Source organism: Oryzias latipes, chromosome 16 (assembly GCF_053564925.1).
Source record: "Oryzias latipes strain Hd-rR chromosome 16, Olatipes_Hd-rR_3.1".
Lineage (NCBI taxonomy): Eukaryota > Metazoa > Chordata > Actinopteri > Beloniformes > Adrianichthyidae > Oryzias > Oryzias latipes.
In genome coordinates, this window is record NC_136252.1 from 32,846,311 (window position 1) to 32,868,464 (window position 22,154).

At 42.2% G+C, this 22,154-nt stretch overlaps 1 protein-coding gene and 1 long non-coding RNA gene across 2 annotated transcripts in view; one reads left to right on the forward strand and one right to left on the reverse strand.

Moving 5' to 3' along the window:
- The first annotated feature begins 762 nt into the window (after positions 1-762).
- Positions 763-21,971, forward strand: nr2f5 (nuclear receptor subfamily 2, group F, member 5). Its single transcript, XM_023964369.2, has 4 exons — positions 763-1,839; positions 13,355-13,635; positions 14,717-14,963; positions 19,945-21,971. Exons 1-4 carry the CDS (start codon positions 1,473-1,475, stop codon positions 20,262-20,264), a joined length of 1,215 nt encoding a protein of 404 aa, XP_023820137.1. The 5' UTR covers positions 763-1,472; the 3' UTR covers positions 20,265-21,971.
- Positions 3,729-22,154, reverse strand: part of LOC144984389 (uncharacterized) — a 101,849-nt gene continuing 83,423 nt past the window's right edge. Inside the window, exons 3-4 of the long non-coding RNA XR_013648022.1 lie at positions 6,102-6,250; positions 3,729-5,576 (exon numbers count right to left, since the gene is read on the reverse strand). This is a non-coding gene — a long non-coding RNA (uncharacterized LOC144984389). The remainder of the gene's footprint in view (positions 5,577-6,101; positions 6,251-22,154) is intronic.

Here is a 22,154-nt window from a genome sequence, read left to right on the forward strand (position 1 = left end):
AGTGTCAAATGAAACTGGGTCTTAAAAGCTACAGCAACAATAAAAATAATTTAATTAGAACCACATCACATAGACTTGGTTGAGGGGTAATTTATTTTAATCTGTTTTGAAGAATGAATTATTAAATAGTAAAAATATGCTTAATAGAGAAATTACTGAGTAAAATATTGTTAAAATATAAATATGGCTCACATATTTTTAAAGAAAAAAGGCAAAACAGCGTTTTATATTTGTGTGCCACTCACAACGATGACGTGTAAAATGTTGACCTTCTAAAGTGCCGAGTTTTGAGTGAATTTGAATGCATTAAAATAACTTAAAACTTTATACTTTTTGTTCATGACATAAAAGTTTTTTTAAAGTATTAATTTCTGTACATTTCAGTTAAATAGATTCTCATTTAAAATGCCCAATAGGTTCCAAAGCTTACGATGCAGTTTGCACGTCGGCGGGCTGCAAGTTCGCGCGCTAAGCTAAAAGTTTTGCGCAAAAATTAAATGTTAAAGCCATGACAAGTTTAAAAGGTTATCGAGTATTTTTATGATCCTCAAAAGCCTTTCCAGAGCTGAGAAGCCTAAGAAACCCGCACGAGAGCGCACGGTCCGAATCGAACCTGTCAGTCAAATAGATCCTGGGTCCAATCACGAAGCTCCTTGTGCTTTTTCCCAGACTTCGCTTGCCAATAGCGACGGGCTCTTTTCGTCGCCCTCCTCGCCGTGACGGGAGGGGAGGAGACCTTATTTGGCTTTTCTGACCTTATATGGAGCGCGCGCAGGGGCGGGCGTCCGCGCGAGGATCTCCTGCTGGTGACACTTTCCCCCAATTTGAAGCTTTGGCTGTCAGTCCGGACGCATGGTGAAGGGTGAGAAGCGGCTCTGAGCGCGGATCTCTGCGCGGAGGACGTTTGCGTCAAGAACCAGAGCGCTTCTTCTGTAAGTCGTGGCAGCGGCGAGCGCAGATAGAAGCGTAGCCGGGACTTCCCTCTGCGCGCCACCAAGATCCTATTTGGACTAAATCGTTTAATTTACTAAGTGAGAGCAGTCAGTTCTGACTGATTTATGATAAATCAGAGCAAATCCAAAAGCAGAATCACTAGTTGAATAACTAGCGAGAGTCAAGTACCTGTCCTCCCTTTGGCTGCATGTTTGAAGAAGGAAGCAAAGTTTGGACTTGTTTAAGTGACTTTCTGGAGTTTTCCCTCCGAAGAGCATCGTGTTTATGGATCTGTGCGCACCGAGGAGACCCGGGACTTGTAGGCTGCGCTTTCACCCTTTGATCATGATGATATTCTGATAAATGCCTTCAGACAGAATTCTGCCGCGCTGAAGAAGAGAAAAGTTGGTCACACAATTTGTGCGTAAAGAAAGACTGAACTGGAAAAGTAGGAGTCTACTTTTTTCCTTTTTTTTTAGACTGCGCTTCCTCAGACTCCTTCTGTGATTTGAACGAGGACTACGTGTTTGGGGGATAGCATGGCAATGGTAGTAAACCAGTGGCCAGAGAACATTACTGCAGATCCTGGCTCCCAGCTCCAGATGTGCGGTCAGGAGCCCGGAGGGGGACCGGGGACCCCCAACGGTTCTACCCCGGGAAACGACGCACTTTCCGGGGACAAGATTCCCAACGTGGACTGCATGGTGTGCGGGGACAAATCCAGCGGGAAGCATTACGGTCAGTTCACCTGCGAGGGATGCAAAAGCTTCTTCAAACGCTCAGTGAGGCGGAACCTCACCTACACCTGCCGGGGGAACCGAGACTGTCCCATCGACCAGCACCACCGGAACCAGTGTCAGTACTGCAGGCTGAAGAAGTGCCTGAAAGTTGGCATGAGAAGAGAAGGTAAGCTCCGCTTTCCTGATCCATGGAGAGAGGTGTTTAGGACGCGCGTTTCTGCGTAAAGCTGCGCGTAAAAGCTGCAAGGCAATGCTTTAACCACAACTGGACCCACACTAGTCCAACCACTCACACCCAGAGGAGTTGTTGCACGCGCTGCTCCATTAAAATCATTACTTTGTCCATATCTTTACAAGTTGCGTTATGGCTAACTTACGCATAAAAACGCGTTTTTTTCTGTTTGGCACAAAGAAAATAAGCACAACTTTGTGAAGTAAGTAAACATGACAACGAGGAGAAGTGAAGTCATTTATGGCGCGCACACCGTCAGTCATCGGAATAGAATCAATTCCCACCTGCGGCACTACAGCGCTTCTTCCACATTCATTCTCCAAATCCCAACAATTCACCCGCGCGCTCTGACTACCTCCCCCCGCCCCCTTTGTCTCTCTGCGGTAATTATGCTGTTTGTTCACCGACACCCCGAGCCGCTATAAGAGGATGCCGCTACATTTGTTGCATTGTGTTGCATTAGGAACGGGTCAGTTGACGCCAAAGAGGTTGAGTGGAAACGTGTTGGTGCAGAGAAGCGCTTCTCATATTAATTATGATTAAGCTGCGGCACCCCGTCCACGAGGCATGCGCCGGCGCAGACTTCATTTCGTTAACCAAACGGGACCTCTGCTAATTGCTGCGTCTGCGGTGGCGCAGACTGCCTCCGTTGTTGGCAGCTTTACTCTTTGCGAGGTATTGTCTGTCCCAGGAAAGCATGAAATGTGGATTTAACCTTTGAAATAAACCTGAGACTCTTAGGGCTAAAATAAAACGCAATCAGCTCTTTTAGTGCGCAAAAGGGACTGCGCGTAACTGCGCTAAATTTCTGCACAATCAATGAAGACGTCACCTTTCGCCCCATTTATTCCCCATTGCAAGGACAGAATAAGGTCAGCGACAGCCGGCGTTGCTCAAGGAGACTCGGGCAATAGATGCTGAGGGACAGACACCCCGCCGCTCTTTGTTCCTCACCGAAAGCGGGAATGACGGTAGGAATGCCCGCCCGCCGTCTCAGATCCGAGCGGATCCCTCAAGGCTTCCCGCAAGTGAAACCCTGTGTCTTTGTGGAAGTGCGTGTGTGTGTGGACTGTACACGCGTACAAAAGACCCGTGAGCCACGCAGAGTCAGTCATGCTCCTTTCTGACTGAATGAACCCGAGGAAAGCGCCTGACGCACTCCAGAAACAGAGAAAAAGCAGCCAATCCATCTGATTAAGTCTCATGATGACAGAATCTCTGAGATGTCACTTTCTGCCAGCTGAGGAAGTCAGTTTTCCCTAAACTTTCTTTATTTAAATTTGTATTATGAGAAGAAAAAGTGCCAAGAAAAGTTATTTTGAACCAGATCTCACCAGGTTGGAGCTGTTTTTTCCATTCAAGGAGGCGGACAAATGCTTAGAAATAACTAAACTGTCCAGTGATTGCATGACAAAATCCAAACAGCAAAGTTAAAATGTAAAACACAGATTGATGAATAATACATTTTCCAGTTGAGTTTAATATTCATGAAAATCTGAAACAAAAGAGGAGGTGAAAAATCTGCCGTGACATCTATTTCCTGGAATTGCGAGATTAAAGAGCTCAACAAGTGTCAGGATTGTTGAAGTGCAAGTCCCCAGAGGTCATCCATAAGTCATGTTTTCTGTATTATTCAGCAGGGTCACCTGAGGCTGTCGATGGGGCGCAGTGTTTGTTCTCTGTCATGATCCAGGTGAAATATGCATGTGCAGAAGATCTGAGGGACTCTCATGTGAGCAGAGAGGCTTTTGCTGTAATCATCCTTTAAATTTTCTGTTTTTGGACAGAAAATTACTCTTTGCGCAATTCCTGATAAAACTCCTGTAGGATTTCATCTCAGGCTAAATTAATATTTAGTCACCGGGAAAGTTGTTCCTGAACGTTTCATGAGTGATTCAAAAGTTCTTGGCTTCCGTCTGTTTTCCCCCCCAAAGGGGATGAATGACCCGTTTCTGTGGAGTGCGATATGATTGGCAGCACTTCAGAGCTGGTTCCTGCAGGTATCGAACGACTAAAAGTCACCAGACAGCTACACGTGTTTATCTGTCAGGATGAACAGCGAGCAGAGAGAGTGGACATGACAGGTACCTGTGCACAAGGGAGCGTTTGTATTTGGAAGCCTCTGAGGACAGAAAAAAACAGGAGCTCAAAGTCCCCATGCTAGCAGAAGCAGCGTAAAGTTTCGTGTTGTTTGTGTCACAAATCAGCTGTGTGACACACGCAGACCCGCTCAGTTGGTAGGAATACTGGAGTGTGGCGATAATGTCACACTGAGCATCCTCCGCAGGAAGGCTGCTTCCTCCTCTGACCCACATTACACCCTGATAAAAATCTCACAGCAGCACAAAATATAGGTCAGGCAAAAATAAAGCATTAGCTGTCAACTAACTGAAAAAGTTCAAGCGTGTGGACTGCAGTCCGGTCTGATTCGACTCAAAAGAAACCTCTCTCTTGTCAAGCCACGGACTCTTTGCTGGAATAAGCTGACACTGAACGAAAACAAGATGTCCAAACTCAAATCTCCGGCCTCACACAGATCCCCTCTCTTCGGGCTTCGACTGATTCTCTGCTTACCTGTCAGCATCAGAAGCGAACTGAAAATTAAAACAGTTGCAAACATGCAAAAAGAGTTGGAAAAAAAGCCTCTTCTGTATGTGTTGACAGATCATTTTTGACCTGGTCAAAGCATTTTTCCACCACCAAGAAGAGGAACCCAAACAAAAGCCTGATGTCAGTTGTGATGCTTGCAGCAGTAATGAGGACGACCGCTCTGGGTTGAAGCTTCAATAAGCAAACAGCCGCAAAAGAGCGGGAAAGCAGATACAATTCCTGAGAAAAACTTCAGGAACTTTTGTGCCTCAAAGACATATTTTTGCGTAGTTTATATCCACGGTAAAAGTTTACAAAGAGGAAGTGTCCGTTTTATAGTTTTTGCATCTAATGGGATTTTATCTTGATGCATTTCTGCATTGATTGCAGTGATCAGTAAATATATATTAACAAGCTCCAAGCACACTTGTTCACACCCAACAAAATCCCCACAGTCCCTACTTTTTTTCTTTTATGTTGAACACTACATTAATTTAAAATGCATGGATTGTAAAAAAGAGCAGCTTTTTTGTCTGCTGCTGAATTTTTTTTCATGTTTGGTGTCCCTCCTGCTCTGGTATCTTTATACACTTTTACACATAATCTTTACCAGTTTAATTTAAATAAACCTTTTGAATGTTTTAATGGATGAATTTATTTGTATTTTAGTAGTTGGAAAAAGAGCAGCGTAAAACAGTTACTGGCATCTAGTGGTCAGGTGGAGAAAGTCCGCCATGTTTTGTTTAAATTGACAAAAAAGAAAAGACAAGCTTTCAATCTCAGCTCTTCCTCATTGACTATTGAACATGGCGGTCTTTGCTGACATGAAACACTTTAAATGGAAGAATTTATCGAATTATTCAGGAACTTTCAGAGAGTTGGAGGGGTTCATGCTAACCGGGAGGTGGATAAAGAAATGTTATTTATCTGAGAAACTTTATCATCTTCTCTGCAAAGGTAGTGGGATCGAATAGTCGCCCTGCTTGGTTGTAGCGTGGATGTGTGTGAGCTTAGCTGTGTGGTTTACAGGAGGCTTGGGGAGCTTCTTCTCCTCATCGTCCCCACACCACTCGCTGCTCCTGCTGAGTTTTTGAAAGAAAACAAAGTTCAAATATATTGTTAGGGGAAAAAATCATAAAGGAAAAACGTTTTTCATTAAGAGGATCACTGTTTTATTTATTCTGAAACCTTAATTTTCAAGCCGAGGTTGTAAAAAGTACAAAAACATGCATCTCTTCTGTTTGGAAGTGCTGACCGCTCATAATAACTGAGCACATTTTTACACATTATCAATTAACAGCTGAAAACGAGCTTTTTTCGTTTTAATTCCTGGAAACAAAATACTTTTTTTGTACGGATAAATTATTCTTTTATCAGATGCTTTTATCAGAGCATTTTTTTAAATGAACTTTGAAAAAAGTGTTGGTAAAGTATTTATACCAAACAGAACTATCAATTAACTCAAAACTAAACAATAAAAAAGCATTTTGTCATCATCAGCCGCTGTCACATTCAGGTCTAAGGTCTGTCTTTGTTCTGTCTCCACTCTGCTGTTGTCCATTCACACACCACCCACGAGGGGGGATTATTCCCGTTTCTGTACCCACCTTCAAATAGAACGCCGGCATCCGCGAACCAAAACGTGCTAAGATTTGCCCAGGACGTGTGATTTAATAGTCCAGACATAAAAGTTGTAGTGTTGTGCGTTATTGTGGGTTTCTACATGGGAGCAGCAGTCTGAAGTCAGGATGTTTTCCTAGCAGAAAGGACAGACGGCTGAAGAACAGCAAACTTTAGGAGCAGAACTTCAAAACCGAACCCAGGCAACAACAAAAAAAACCAACAAACTTGGGAAAGTAGCTCAAAAATGCAGATTTACAGCCATCCTAGGATGTGAAGAACCGATCTGACAATTGCATTTCTTTTTCTCTGTATTTACTGTGCGATAAAGTGGCAAAGCCGCACAAACACAGGCATGTAGACGTACCGACTAATCTTTGAAAACGTTTTTATTTGGGTGTTTATGACAGTTTAGACTTTGACACAAATATAAATTAATGATTATTTTATTTGATTTTTTTCTGAGAATCTTTAACGGAGAAGCTGTTTGGTCAATAACTGTTGAAACTTTCCATATTTGATTACAGAAAATATTTACCCCATTGAGTCTCAACCCTTAACCAGCAGAACCCGTTTTACCAGAGCGGCGACGTGCGACCGCGCGGCCATGTGAAAACGACTTTTGAGACTCTTGACGCTGCAGTTTGACCTGCAGGTCAAAGTTCAGGCCCAAAATAAAACTCCAAGTCTTACAGAAATCCTCCTGGTCTTTGAGCCGCACACCATATTTCTTAAGCATTAAATGTCCTTATTTACGTATAAATGTCTTTTTTTTCTTTTGGCATTAAATGCTTATATGGAAAAACAAGATTTATACATTTGAAAGCAACTTATCAAACACTTCAACTGGACAGAGTTGGATCCATAATACAGCAGCGTCGCTGCAGCTCGGTGACCTTTTTGTCCAAATGTTGATAGGCCTTAATTGTATTTAGCTGCTGTAATTCCACTAAGAGTCTGACCCACAGGCTAACCCTCACAAGTCAGGCAGCACTCTCCTGCTGCTGCTTGCCGAAGTGGCATTTAAAAGCTGCACGTTAGCTCTGTTTGAAGCACTTTCTCCTCATTCAGACTCTTTTTGCTCATTTTTTAGGCTTTTTTCCCTGTAATTTCTGCTCAGAATCATAGTTTTTCTTCGCCAATCTCCTAACAAGCGGATTCGTCTGCATCATCTACAGTTGACCAATTAAAATGCAGGAAATGGATTATGGCAGACACCCCGGTGTAATTTATGGTCCCATCCCCCCTCTTCCCTCTCTATCTCTGTATCTCTGACCCGGCTTTCCTTTCTTTTTATCCTCAGGCATCTGTTTCTAATGTCATTTCTGTCTCTCTTGCTCTCTTTCCGCCCTCCCACATGTCAAGAAACCACATCTCTTCCCCTCTCTTCCTTCAGACCTCGGTGCCGTCAGCGCTCTGGCCGTCTTCCCTTCCTGTCCGATCTTCCTTCCCCTCAGCCAGCTGTAGGCGAGGAAAAACAGAGAGCGTTGTGTTTCCGTCAGGAACACTCAAGCGCTCTGCCTCTCAGGGACGAGTGACCCCCACAATGAGGCCTTTTGAAAAGTCAAGTGGATCAAGTCGATTCATCTTTAGGACTAGCCACGGATCGAGCAGATCAAGTCCACGTATCAGACACAAAAGGAGCAGAGGGGCTGATTGAGACGAATTCTAGAGTCCTTAAAGGTCTGAAATGTGGAGAATCGACCCGGTTTCCTTCCTGCCCTCTTTTATCCGGACCAGGAGAAGAGTCAGTGGGTCACAATTTGGATCTAAATAGACTCCAGAAATGAGAAGAGCTGTGACTTTCACAGAGTCTTCCTCGCGGTCCTCCTCAGGAAGTTGTCAGAGCGAGACTTCAGAGGCCCCTTCAGAACGTGTTAATGTTCATTTGACAGTCCCCTCCAGCGGCGTGAGGCATTATGACTAGGATGGGTGATAAAGTCGAACCTCCTCTACTTCCCGAGGCAGCAGAATGCTGCTGCACTGTGGGGCCCCCTCCGGCGTGTTTGAGCAACACTCAAGGTGTCCTTCAGCATTGGTGCACCAGCGGCTGCACTTGGAACAACAATATGCCTTTTAGCTGCCAAGAGGGGTGGGGGGGTCAGGGGCTTCTTCTTTTAGCGAATAAACTACTTCCATCGTCTTTTGATCTATTGTCAAAGCGTTCCTAGTGCTCTTTTAATTATGATTATGCCATTGATAGCCTAAATCATCCAGCCTGTGTTGCTGTCAAAGACTTAGTTCCTGCAGAGCGGAAGGAGTTTGTTAGAAATTCACCTCTGAGTTGAGTTGTGGGCGGGACCAACCCCACCCCCCTTCTCCTCCACCTTGCTGAGAGGTGGGAGCAGAGAGCTGGTGGCCCGCCCAGCGTCACTAAGAAGCCTTTTCACCAACTGTATTTTCTCATCTGCTCCCGATTTACAGCAATTTGAATAAAGAAATACTCCGAAATGCAATTTTAACCTTAATTTTCTTTAAATTTTTTCCTCTTTCATTAGAAAAATTCTACAAGAACATGTTAAAAACACCCTTTTTTTATCAGAGAGTCTTTAAACTACATTGTTTAAAGTATTAGGTCACTGCTGCACTCCTTTCTCGACCCTTTTCCCGTAAAAGTAAAAATGACCATAAATGAAGTTTAATGTGAAGGTTACCAAGGCGATTTGGAGCCGCAACATGCAGGAAAATTATCTCAGGCTGTGTCCGAATTCACTCACTACTCCTCGGATAGTGCACAAAACAGGGCGTTTCCGAATCCACAATTCCAAAGTCCAGCATCCTTGAAATTTCCCAGAATACTTTGCATCAACTAGTGTGCATCAATGGTCACTACATTGGTGAATATAAACCACAATGCACTCCATCTGAGTGATTAGTCGTCTGATAAATGGCAGTAACAAGTCGCACAAGGGTGATGATGCACATTTTATTTTTCAAATTTTAGTTCTTAGAAGTCAGCCCAGTTTTCCTGGATTCATAAAAAAAGACTTCAAAAAGTGTTTAGAGTTATCAGACTTTTGGTACTTTGTTGTGTTAATTTGGACACAGCATCCTCTAAAAATGATCTTGTGACAGATCAGGAATAGTGGTCAGACGTTTGAGTCTAAATTTGAGAAGGCAAGTTTTATTTTTTGCAACCTGTTTCTGTCATAATTATTATATTTATTTATATCCTAAAATGTTTATTCTGGAAATATGATGACTTTATTTAGAAAATATGTGGATTTTTCTCAACATTCAATGTTATTCACAAATTTTCAATCATACTGTTTTCTCTGTATATTTGTCATAATTCATAAGTCGTAATTTTAAACCTTTTTGACATTTAAACTCCACATTTTAAACTTTACATTCAATTTCACCCTCCGTTTATGTGTAAAAAGTAACCGTCACAGTTTTACTTTTTCCTCAGTCGCTTAGCTTTAGAAATGAACCTTTTGGAATTTAATACTATTAGAAGCGCTTTCAAGTCAGGATCAACACAATCAGTGTCAAATTAATCTCAGCGATGACGTTTCTTAACATGGGAACACTGGGTCACACAGGTAAACTCAAATGGAAACTGCTTCACTGAAATGTTGGGAAGTTTTTTTTTAAAAAGGAAAAAGTTTCCATTGTGTGAGCCTGAAGTCATTGTTCTTTGAACCTGAATTGTGTTGCATAAACACACTAAAATTTGCTTTAAAAACTTCCATTAACCACAGGTGGAAAACTGTTTTGGGATTTTAAGGCTAAAAAAAAAGTTCTGCTCCATAATCTCTTTTTAAGAATAAACATGTAATACAATCATCGTTTTAAAAATAGTCTAACTCCTAACAGAGTTTTATTGGATAATATCTCTTGTTTTTACCAAATTCAGGACCAACAGAAACCACATCTGAGCGGTCGGTTTGTGTGAAAACGGACCTGGAGCTCTGCTTCTCAAAAGCTTGTTTTGTTTTTTTAAGTCTGCAAAACATGACATCCGGCTCCTCCGACAAGGACGAGGAATGTCTGTTGTGCAAGGCGGTTTTTTTGACGGGCAACTCCTTTTCATAGCTCAGCGTGACGGGTCCACGCTGTTTGTGGAAGGAGACCACATTCTTTTCCGGGAACACGGGTTGACACAAGTTCAGAAGCAGTGCTTTGAGGTCAGCACACCTTTGGTGCTGCGGTATTTCCCGGGCCAGAACTGAAGGCATTTTTATAATGCTCCGGAGTGGTTTGACCTCTCCTCGCGCTGCGTCACGGTGCATTTGCGCTGCACAGCTGCTGCGTGTGAGCCGACAGGTGACACGCAGTTGAAAAGCATTTTCCAAACTCCTCCTTTATTTTTTAACCCCTCCACCAGTCTCTTTATGTAAAGGTCAGGGGAACCACATGCAGCTGACCTTATCTCACCGTTTTAGCCTCTTCCATAGTTTTTCTTTGCATCTCCCCCCATACTCGCCGGCTGTAACAGTAGATGGAGTTATGGCGACGGCTGAACAGGTGTTTTCCAAATGGGCCTTCGGGCACCGAAATCATCATCACTCCTCGCCCGTGGGGGGTGGGGTGTCAGAGCTTGGCCTCTCTGTGCCCTTTTAGCCTCCGGCTCCGCCATTTTTCCAATACAGGGGGCTGCCGGGGTTTGGAGTGTGTGTGTGTGTGTGTGTGTGTGTGTGGGGGGGGGGGGGGGGTGTTACATGCATTCATGTGCGGGATGCATAACATGTGTAGGTGTGAAGAAGTGTTATACCTTTACCAGCTGCTGCCTGTCATTACTCATTGATGCGCAGCGGCGGTGGAGAATGGCCACTTTCCACCACTCCACGGCAAACATGAGCACTGACACGTTCAAGAGTCGCCGGGACGTTGCACTATGTGCTTTTCCTTCTGCCCCTTGCACCCTTTCAGCAGCCATCCATCCAAGATATTTTACACGCCCAATTTCTCCTCTCTCCTCGTATTCTCTCCCCTCAGTTACTCCTGCAGGCCTTTTAGGAGTCTCTTCATTTTTTTGCACATAAAGCTTGCATGGCCCCCTCCACATGTTCCTGCATTGTACGTCATTTAAAATTTAACAACAACCCAACAAGTTTGAGCCACTCTGAGCAGGGAAACAGTTACTGACCTCTAGTGGCCAAGTTGGAAACATCAGCCTCCTTAAAGGAGCGTTGTTTAAAAATTACAAAATATAATACTTTGTCTTATTTGGCTTTAGGAATATCTAAAAAAGTAAAAAGTTTCAGGGGCTAGAGGGTAAAATGGGTAGGTAGAGCCTTACCCAGCCAGTGTCTTGTTATTAAATCACATTGTTTTGTTGTTGTTATGGGATGAAATCACACACTTTTATCGGTTTTGCATTAACTAAACACAAGTCTCATAGTTAAAACAACAACTGTCAAATGCCTTTTGGGCCAGAAGTGGGCCAAAGGTTCTGGAGCTGGATTTAACTGACATGCATCTTTTTGACTTCCAGATTGAAGCTCCTTTTAAATGAAAGTAACCAGAACCAGAAGCGGTTCATCACGCCCAGTTCAAGACTCACTCTGAATAAAATGGTTTTCTTGATGTTTTTAACATGTTCTTGTTGATGATGGAGGACACATATTAAGAAAATTATTCTTAAAATTGCATTTTTTAGTATTTCTTTATACAAATTATTATGAATCAGGAGCAGACAATAAAATGCATTTGAAAAAAAAACCACAGTCTGCAGATCACAAGCTTTCTTCTCTGCTCCATTCTGATGCATCCACTTGCAGACAAATAGATCCATGAACGTCTCTGTTTTCCTCGTTGGAGCTGGAATCTGGCTCCAACGGTAATGCTAAAGTCGTGTCACACAGCCACTACATACATTTTGTGGATTTTCCACTTGTGAAATGTCTGTCTTTTATAAGACACGCGTGACAAACGTAACTCGTGAGTGTTTTCTTGCATTCGTCGATGTGCACAAATGACCGACGGGTCTTTAGGTCGATTGAGAATGACGCAGTTTATGCACATTTAATTGAGTTTATTCGCAATTATTACATGAAACTTTTGCAATTGTGCATGATTTTTGCGAGATGCATACGCATATTTGTGGCTTTTCACATCCGTTCCACGTCTGACGGACTTTTCACGCAAGCACCACCAATGTATAACTTTTATATTGTGCATACGGCGGACATATCACATTCAAATGACGTAATTGATGCACAAATCTCTAATGAATTGCACAGAAATAGTCCAATAATCACGCACGGTTCATGTTCCGTGGTTCATTAGTGATACGTCGGTGAAAGTTCCACATAAAGACCTAAACTTTTCTCACTTTTTCATCCGTAAAATATACGCAAAATGTACGTAGTGGTTGTGTGACACGGTATTTAGCTTGAGGTTGTAAGGCGCTGTAAGCTAGTGAGAGCTCTCAGTTATAAGGGATGGGAAAGGGGGCTGAGTTACTCCACGCCAACAGTCCCGCCCACAACTCAGAGATGAATTTCTAATGAACTCCTGTTGCACTGCAGAAACTATGTCCTAACCACACAGGCTTTCTGATCTGGGCTAAAAATGGCATAATCATGATTCAAAGAACACCGCAAACGCTGTGAAAATAGATCAAATTTCAGAATGGGTCTCTAGGTTTTCAACAAAAGTAAAATTAAAAAAATTTTCTTCCATTTTTATTGTGTTATCTAACTTTTTTATGGCAACATAAAGTGGGGGATGCGCTTAATTTTTTTTTACAGATGTTTTAAATGAATAAAAAGCTCAAATGTGACTTTGGGATAACTTGTCACATCAGCAGAAAGCCTGAATTCTCCCCGAGTTTGTGACTGTTGGAAAGTCGTCACTGCCGTCTGTACGTCACATTTCCTGAAGCAGAAATTCCCAGAAATGGGAACAATTTTGGGCTCTACCTCAGCGAGTTTTGAACTTTGGTGACAAATTGCAGACAGAGTTCAAGAGGGAACGGTAAAAATGTGTTTTTAAATGAGTCATGTGTCTCTTGAACTCCAGAATCATTTAGATGCCATTTTTTGCTCTAGAATGTTGAAAGTGTCTCAAAGCTGTTTTAAATTGTTGAGTCCGCTGCTATAGGTCAGAAAGTACAGAACGTTTGGCTATCTTGAAACTAAATTGTGACTTTTTGGCGTCAAAACTGACCTTTCTGGTTTTCATGTGTCACAATATTTACTTTAAAAAAAACAAACGGAAGCAGCTATTTTAAGATTTACCTTCTATTTGGAAAAATGTTGGTAAAAAGATGTTCTTTGTCTTGTTTTCTAAGCTGTGCAGCGAGGACGTACTTCGAACTCCCAGAGCAGCCCGGGCCAGTACCTGACCAACGGCACTGACCCGTATAACGGACAGCCGTACCTGTCCGGCTTCATCTCCTTGCTGCTGCGCGCCGAGCCCTACCCCACGTCTCGCTACGGGGCTCAGTGCATGCAGGGAAACAACCTGATGGGCATCGAGAACATCTGCGAGCTGGCAGCCCGGCTTCTGTTCAGCGCAGTCGAGTGGGCAAAGAACATCCCCTTCTTCCCTGACCTGCAGCTTATGGACCAGGTGAGTGATGACAAGAGCAAAGACACTCTGCTCCACCGGCTTCTCTTTTGTCCTGGTATTCCCAGTACGGTAATCCCATCTATTTGGTTTGTAGATACACTTATAAACAGACACTTGTAAATCTTAAATTGATATGTCTATCAATTTAAATGACGCATGATCATTTGGTTAATTTTTCACAAGCTATGGATTAATACTTGCTTAGTTTTTTTTGCATCAAATATTAAAGTTTTTTTTGTACACACTACTAAATAATGAGGTAGTTGCTTCTTCAAAAGATCATGGATGTTCATAGATGTTGGGGTCTACAACCTTCAACACTCAAAGAACCATTTTGGTTCAAATTCTGACTGACTACAATCCAGAAGGAGCCACAAAGTATTACTTCGCCCTTTAGAAAAATAGGACACTGATTTTAATCTACATCATTGTTACTATTATGATAAACATAAGTGAACTACTGGGCTTTTTTAGGGGGGGGGACATAAACACAAAAAGAAACTACCTTTTTTATTCAAAATATGAAATAGTTTGCTACTTTTGAAAGAGGTTCACATGACTTCCTTTCAAAATAAAAGACATCCTGTGTCCCGTATAGGATCATCTCAATGCCGCAAATGTAGTAGTAGGTAATGTAATGTGAGCAGTTGTTAAAAAAACAAAACAAAAAAAACCTGATTATTTTACCATTTGTGGTGCACATCAGCCAAAAGTTTATAAATCTAAATAACTAAAATTAAATCAGAGCTAATTAAGTGCCTTTTATTGTATTTTTCGACTAAAAAATCCTTGATTTTGTTCTAAAATAGCACAACTGCCTTATAATCTGGTGCTCCTTAATTTTGGTTGTGCTCACTGGCCTCCTTCTTTGGTAAACAGCGCACGAATGGACGGGTTAAAGAGCCACATGTGGCTCCAGAGCCACATGTGGCTCTGGAGCCACAAGTTGCAGACCCCTGGTTTAAAAGCTTCAGATTAAGTTTTAACAAATTTCACCAACAGGAAGGTGTATTAATTCTCTCATTTCTCAGTGGTTTTAAGAGGTTTTAAAGGATTTTTTTTATGTCTGCTATCACCAAAGGTGGCGCTGCTTCGCATGTCGTGGAGCGAGCTCTTTGTTCTCAACGCCGCCCAATGCTCCATGCCGCTACACGTGGCGCCTTTGTTGGCAGCCGCGGGCCTGCACGCCTCGCCCATGTCTGCAGAGCGCGTTGTGGCCTTCATGGACCACATCCGGGTCTTCCAGGAGCAGGTGGAGAAGCTGAAGGCCCTGCAGGTCGACACGGCTGAGTATTCCTGCCTCAAGTCCATCGTGCTCTTCACATCCGGTGAGTCTAACGGAAGGACTGACTGTCGTTTTGGCTTTATTCGCCCATTTTGAAAGATTAATAATGATTAATAATGGAAGAAAAAAACAAAACAGCACTATATAAAGTCCAGATAAGCTAAAATGAATTTAAACATTACATTCAGCAGCATTTCCTGTCTATTTAAACTGAAAGATTCTAAGAGCAAAAACATCACCTCTGGGCTGTGAGCTTGGACAGAAAAGGAGGAATTAGTTAAGAGTTAATCCGACTTCAAGGCACAAGCTAATTCTAATAATTGGTTAATTCGTGTTAGCAGGGAGGGGGGGGGGCAATCACAGGTGAACATTTAATCAACTAATGTAGAACTGGATAAACAGCCAATAAGGGGGATTTCCTGTGCGTTCTTAGCTTCTCCCATCTCATCGCTGTGTATTATCTTTGCTTCACAGCCGATTATTTATTTATATCGAATACAATTAAACTCCAACTCTTCCTTTGAGCAAAGCGAGCAAGAAACGGAAAATCTGTTCCACAGTCTGAATAGAAGCTGTAAATCTTCCCCCTTAATCCAGAACCTTTGCTCTGACCGGGAGGTGACCCCGACTGCGGCAGTTGATGCCATCTCTTTGGCTGAATATGTAAATGGTGCCGCTCCAGCCACACTGGAAGTCAAGCTCTCTGACTGCAACTTGATCCCTCGGTTTACAAGCGACTGTTTAACCTTTGGGTTGCTGGTTCCTAACCCAGTTTGTAAACTCCTTTTTTTTTAATGATGCTGCTTTTTTTCAACTATTTAATGAATAATTAGTGGAAAAAAATTTCTGCTTTAGGTTTATTTAGGATTATTTAATTTTGTACTGACATGCAAAATGTCAGCGTATTTTTTTAAATATTTTACTTATTATTTTTACGTTTAATCGTATAAACAAAACCAAGAATCTAAAACAAAAGCTATAGAAACGCGATAATGTACAACATCCCATAAAGAAACATGACACACATTCATATTTAACAATAAACAATAGACAAAGCATACATTTCCCGACATCCTTTTAGTCCTATATCTTGTTTTTAGCTGAATACAATTTATTTAAACGAGGTCAGTATTTCATTTAGTCTTTTATTATATAACGAACGCGGTTTAACGTTGTTTAGGATTAATATTTACAACAGTCCAACATTGAGATTTTTGAACAGATTTAGCTTCTTTTTGCTTTCGCTCACAATTTCATCCATTGAAAATTTTAGTGTTAAGTTTTTCACCATTCAGCTCAATTTTTTAGCATTTATTATTGATTTGGTCTATCTAGAGTCTAATTCATCGTTGCATGTTTCATGAAGATTTTTTCCTTTTTACTTTTATGATGGACACTATTGGATTTGATTTAACATTGTTTAACATTTTCTATGGTTTGTAATATTTTAAATGAATTTTCCTTCACTTCTATGTTTAGGAAGTCTTTTAATCTTTGTTCAAGGCTGCTAAGACTCATTTTTCAGCTTCTATGCGACTTTCCTTTTATTGCAAATTTAAGATTTAGGCATTTTTGGAGGATTCTAGCATTTATTTGGCACCAACAGACTTTGCTTTGGCTGTCATCCACCTTTTAACACTAATTTAGCTTTTGACAACTTTGTTTATTTTGTTTTTTAGTTCATTCAAATACTGGAAAGCAAGGAAAAATGTTTTTTTTTTCTGTTTTCAGCTTTAACCTGACCAGCTACAGAAAGCTAAAACCTTAAATCTTTCAGCATCACTCAAAGGTTTTTAAGAAAAATAAATGTTTAACATTTTACTTAAGTTTGTTTACCTGTATTTTTGTTTTATTTGATTAATATTGCTGAAAACACTTGAAACAAAACATTAGCATTAGCCTGCAGGTCTGTTTTTCTGCAGTATTTTCATCATATGAATTCATTTTTTGCTTCCACTGATTCCAAACTGCGACTATCACATGGCGATAAGTCTGTTTCGCTTAGCTACAGGCTAGGTTAATACTTTTGTTGTGACAAACCCTGAAATATCCTTTGTTTTGCTTACACATAAACCTGGTTGAGGTTTATCCCAGCAGTCACTGGGCTCCTGCATTAGCCAAAATAATGTCACATCTGGGATCTTTCAGTGAGAGATCATGCCTTGTGACCCAGCGGAAGAAGCAAACACTAGGGTGTCACCATTTCTGTTGTTATTTAATTGCTTTTCCACTCTTTCCTGCCTTTGTGCAGCTTGTCAGATGTGCTCTGCATGCACGCAGCGTTTCCCACAAACCTCCAGCACATGTGCGAGGGATCCACCTCTGTCCGCTCGTTCCTGCTTTCATCAGCCGTCTCTCCTTCACGATCGCATCCATTATTGAAACCAGTCGTTCACCCCTCCTCCCAGTGTTCCCCAAACCCCAAACTCCAAACCGAGTCCAAGCCCCAGGACCCCTGCCTTCACCGCAGGAGCTGAATTATGTATGGTGCATTTCAGTGAGAAGGAGGATTCTCCGTGACCTACATAACCCCTGTAGCCCTGAGCATCTCATGCAACATCTGCGCACATGCACACACATTGATAAAAAGAGGCTCATCATGTCAGAACACACAGAATCTACTGGGAGGCTTAGAAAATGTGACTACAGCAGAAATGCACAGAAGCAGACAGACCTGCTAATGAGCGTGACTCTTTCAGACCTGGTAGGATGACCTAACACACTCAGACAAAACGCAATCACCTCCCTCGGAGTCTCCTCCCTTCTTTCCTCCCCCCATGAAGCCCAGGCCCATCAAGCCACATCAGATAGCGGGCCTTTCCCCTGATCTCTCGCCCCCTCTGGCCCGGTGTGTGCCCAAGGATCAGACAAAAGATCATGGCGCTTGGCTTGGAAGGGCGCCTGCAGAGCTGTCGCTTCGGCACGCGAAGTGGTCGCGGTTGCACAGACAGCTCCGTTAATCCCGACTGGGCAGTGGCTGTCTTGTCACGCAGAAGCTAAAATGGTAGACCGACAAAATCGCAGTCCAGCTGCCCCCTGCAGAGGGGGGGGGATATAGCCAAAATGGGAGCAATTATTCACACAGAATGAGGAGGAGAGGGGCCGCTGTGGGGAAGGGAGGGATTGGCACGCTAAATTAGAATACTGAGTTTACTTACATTTTTCTGTGAGTGGGACTGAGGCCCAGCAGGGCAGGGTTTAACCGGGGGACAGATCAAAGTGTGCAATGACAAAGAAAAACGATGATGTAAGATGGTGGGTTTAAACTCACAGGTCAGTGCAGTCAGAAAGAAAAAGCTTGGGAATAAATTGCCAGCATGGAGTACCTGCCTCACAAGCGTGGGTTCAGTCCGGGGGCAGACTCGTGGAGCGGTGAACATGCAGCACATTGCAGAGACCAGCAAGATGGGTCTTTGTTTAGAGTTCACACATTTCCGAAATCCCAGAGCGCACTACTCTACACACGGGGTGTGAAAAGTATCACGCACAGTGTTACACACTTTTCAGTTGTGTAAAGGGTCTGGGAAAGCCTGAACATGACCTGCATATGAGTGGAAGCGAAGGCAGCAAATTAGGCAGTAGAGGACGAGAAAAAGAGGAAAAGCACATCTACACCCCATCCAGATGCTTGAAACGTGTCGGTTCATTGAGCATTTGCCCTCTTTGGTCAATGTTTTGTGTTTGAAATGTGTGCATTTTGTTTTGCATTTCAAACTTTGTGTACTATGAACTGTCATTTTATTGTGAGTCTGTATGTCTGCATGTGTCTGTCTGTTACGTGATACTATAAATCAAACCGTTTTTCTTTTTATTTGTTTTGCTTTGGGGTCTGTGCTTGTATGTATATGGAATAGTAAAACCCCCTCGAAAACGACAAGTTTCATCTCCAATCCCCCTTTAACCTCTTAAGACCTGAGCTCTACCTTTTTTATTTTATTTTGTAGTCACAGGCCCTAGGTTATAAGAATTAACTACAGTGATGTCCTCAAATGCGGATGCCAAGTCTCAAGAGGTTAAATCTGACCGTTTAAATAAATTCTGGGGTGGGGCGTGAGGTGCAATCCACAGACGGGTTAGATTGTTCCTTAAAACCTTGGTTTATATATTGTTTCTATTGGTTCTTCTCAGTCTGAGAATCACCATGTCCCGTGGGGTTCCTCGGGGATCCGTTCTTGGACTACTGCTATTCAACCTTTACATGAGACTTCCTAAATCATGCTTTTGCATACTGTGCTGTGTCATAGTTATAGAGACAACAATCAATTTTACTTTACTTTTGTTACACAAAAAAGAAACAAAAGTGTTTTTTTTTAAAAGAGAGGAAAGGAGAAAGTTACTGAATAGCTTAGCTTTACAGCAATTAAGATAAAAAGACAAGTTAGATATCTTGGTGTCATTGTTGATTCAGATCTGATTCAGATCAAAACAAAAGCAGTTATTTACCCCTTAGCCTTATTCAGTATTTATCTACCACACACTGTTCTTTCCTCATACCTTTTTAGGAAACAATTATCAAAAAGTGATTCTTTAACACTGGAGCTTTATTTTAGCAAGATATCTACAGTAGTAAAGGGTTAATTAGATCGCCCACATAAAAAAACACATTCATTGGACTATTTGTACCACAATAGAATGGGTCCGAAAACATTAATTGCAAATCCAATATCTTGATTTTACTTTCATAGTGTGCACTGAAAAGGGAGCCGGTTTAGCTCGTGCTGGTTTGCGGCGCCTTCCGCCCGTGAAACCAGGGTTCGACTCCGGGCTGCTCCCTGTTCCCTTCTCTACTTCTGTGCCGGTCCCAAGCCCGATTGCTTTGAGAGGGTTGCGACAGGAAGGGCATCCGGCGTAAAACATTGCCAAGTTTACCATGCGACTCGTTCGCTGTGGCGACCCCTGATGGGAAAAGCCAAAAGAGAAACAAGTGTGCACTGAAAAAATATCTGCAGAAAAGCTTTGTCATGTTTGATTTGTTTAGGTGACTGAGAAATGTTAAAGTGTCCCACCTTTTTTTTTTTTTTTAGATGCCATGGGGTTGTCAGATGTCGCCCACGTTGAAAGCATCCAGGAAAAGTCCCAGTGCGCCTTGGAGGAGTACGTACGGAACCAGTATCCCAGCCAGCCCAACCGCTTTGGACGCCTCCTCCTCCGCCTGCCATCACTACGCATAGTCTCCTCTCCGGTCATTGAGCAGCTGTTTTTTGTGCGCTTGGTGGGGAAGACCCCCATCGAGACATTGCTCCGTGACATGCTGCTGTCTGGCTCCAGCTACAACTGGCCCTACATGCCTGCAGTGCAGCGGGAACGACCTCTCTCCCTCCACTACAATGAGAACGGGCCCTGAGGGCTGGGAAATGTCCATAAACCCTTCTCACCTTCTCTGTCATTGTCTCCAGTCCATGTCCTCAGCTGTCCCGGTGGAAGGCTCTCCCTCACTGTTTCACTCCAAGGACACAAAACGTCTAGGTTAAAAACAAAAAGCCAGCCAAATCCTCCTTTGTTGCCGATCCAGAGACTTGGTGGCCTGTCGAAGCTCCAGAGTTAATGGTCTACATTTGAGTTGGACCCCTTCACATGTAGGTCTGTTGGACTTGCTTCAGACCCTAAAACTGTGCGCTTGCTGAAAACGTTGCTCGGTGCTGCAATTGCTTGATCAGTGCTTGGTGAGAACTTATCAAGGGCTGCCACAGCAGGACTCCACTGACAAGAGCACCAGTTTTTCAAAGTCAAACAAGAAGCCATTAAAAAACAAAACAAAACGATGAAATAAAGAAACAAGCGCCAAAATGTCTCTGGACTTTTTGGAGGACATGTTTTATTGTGTGTGTTTGTATGAGCACTGTTTATATGGAGAGAAAACTCAAGATTGTGTCCATATGTACAGTTTATCGTTGATTCATAGACATCTAAGGCATTGTAGGGTTCAGTGGAAAAACACTCAGGTTTAGAGGGGAAGGGGGGGGGGGGGGGTTTAGACCAAAAGATAAATATCAGAAGAAGACAACCTCATCTTAATTTTGGACTTATCAGCAGCCTGTGCCAAAGCTGACAAGATTTTGAATTTGTTTGTGGCAGCATTAGAAATGTAATGTCCAGTTTGTTTATGATTTGGCGACATTTCTTTGGGTCCTTGAGTAGAAAGACTAACACAAAACGCACTTGCTTTCTAAAATAGTCAGATTGTACACCTATTCACAAAGGCTAAACCACAGCACCGGTAGATTGGATTTGATTGAAAACATAAGTCTTATGTGTTGAAACACTCGCTCTAATTATCTGAATGATTCTGGGGGAGTCAAGGTTATGATTGTCAAAAATAATGAGCTTTTAAACTTGGGACATGGAATTTGCAGGGGAGGGGGGGGTACAAAAAAGTAGCTGTACTTGCCTTAGAACAAAGATGTTGTCACTGAGCATTTATCTTATGACTGTGCCATAATCTCTTGTTACCTGTTATAACAGGTATTATGTCATGCCAGGAGCGGAACATGAGCTTGCATGATGTTAGGATACAACGCGTACACTGAAACGTAAGGCAGACTGGCGTTTCTTTATGCAATTAGTTAACGAAACTAATTAAAATGCTCTGCTTTTACATAATCAGCACTTGGAGTTTTTCAAACTTCATGGAAATTATTTTCCACGTCCTGGCTATAGTGTTGTCTAGAGAGGAGCCCCCTAAACTCACGTCAATTGAGGTCATTATGAGGATACTGTAGCGTAAAGATTCACTAACCCTTACAACATCAGTCTCAGTTACGACATAATCTTTGTTGTCCTTATGACTGCCTCTTAGAATAGGACTTTTTTTTTTGTTTTTTGGTTATTTTTCCCCTCCTTCTTGGTGTATTGTTTGTGTCACATTTCCAACAAGACTCCATAGCATCAACTTCAAGTATCTGTGTTGGAAAAAGCCATAAAGGACCTGAGGAAGCAGTCCGTTGGTAAAGGAATTCACAAAAGGTTTCTATGAGTTTGATTTGATCCATCCCACTTTTGTTTGAATTTATGGACTCTACGTTAATTAAAAATAAACATTTGTTCACGCAAACCATGTTGTGTTTTACTGTCCAGTAAATTATCTTTGGGCCTTTAAAAATGTATATGACGTTTAACAGTTTGACTCTATATTAAAATCTCTATAAGAACTATTTTAATAATAATCCATTTTTTTAATGGTTTGGACTGATGTATTTTGAGTTTTGCTTTAAAGGTTGGAGGACAGTCTTTACTC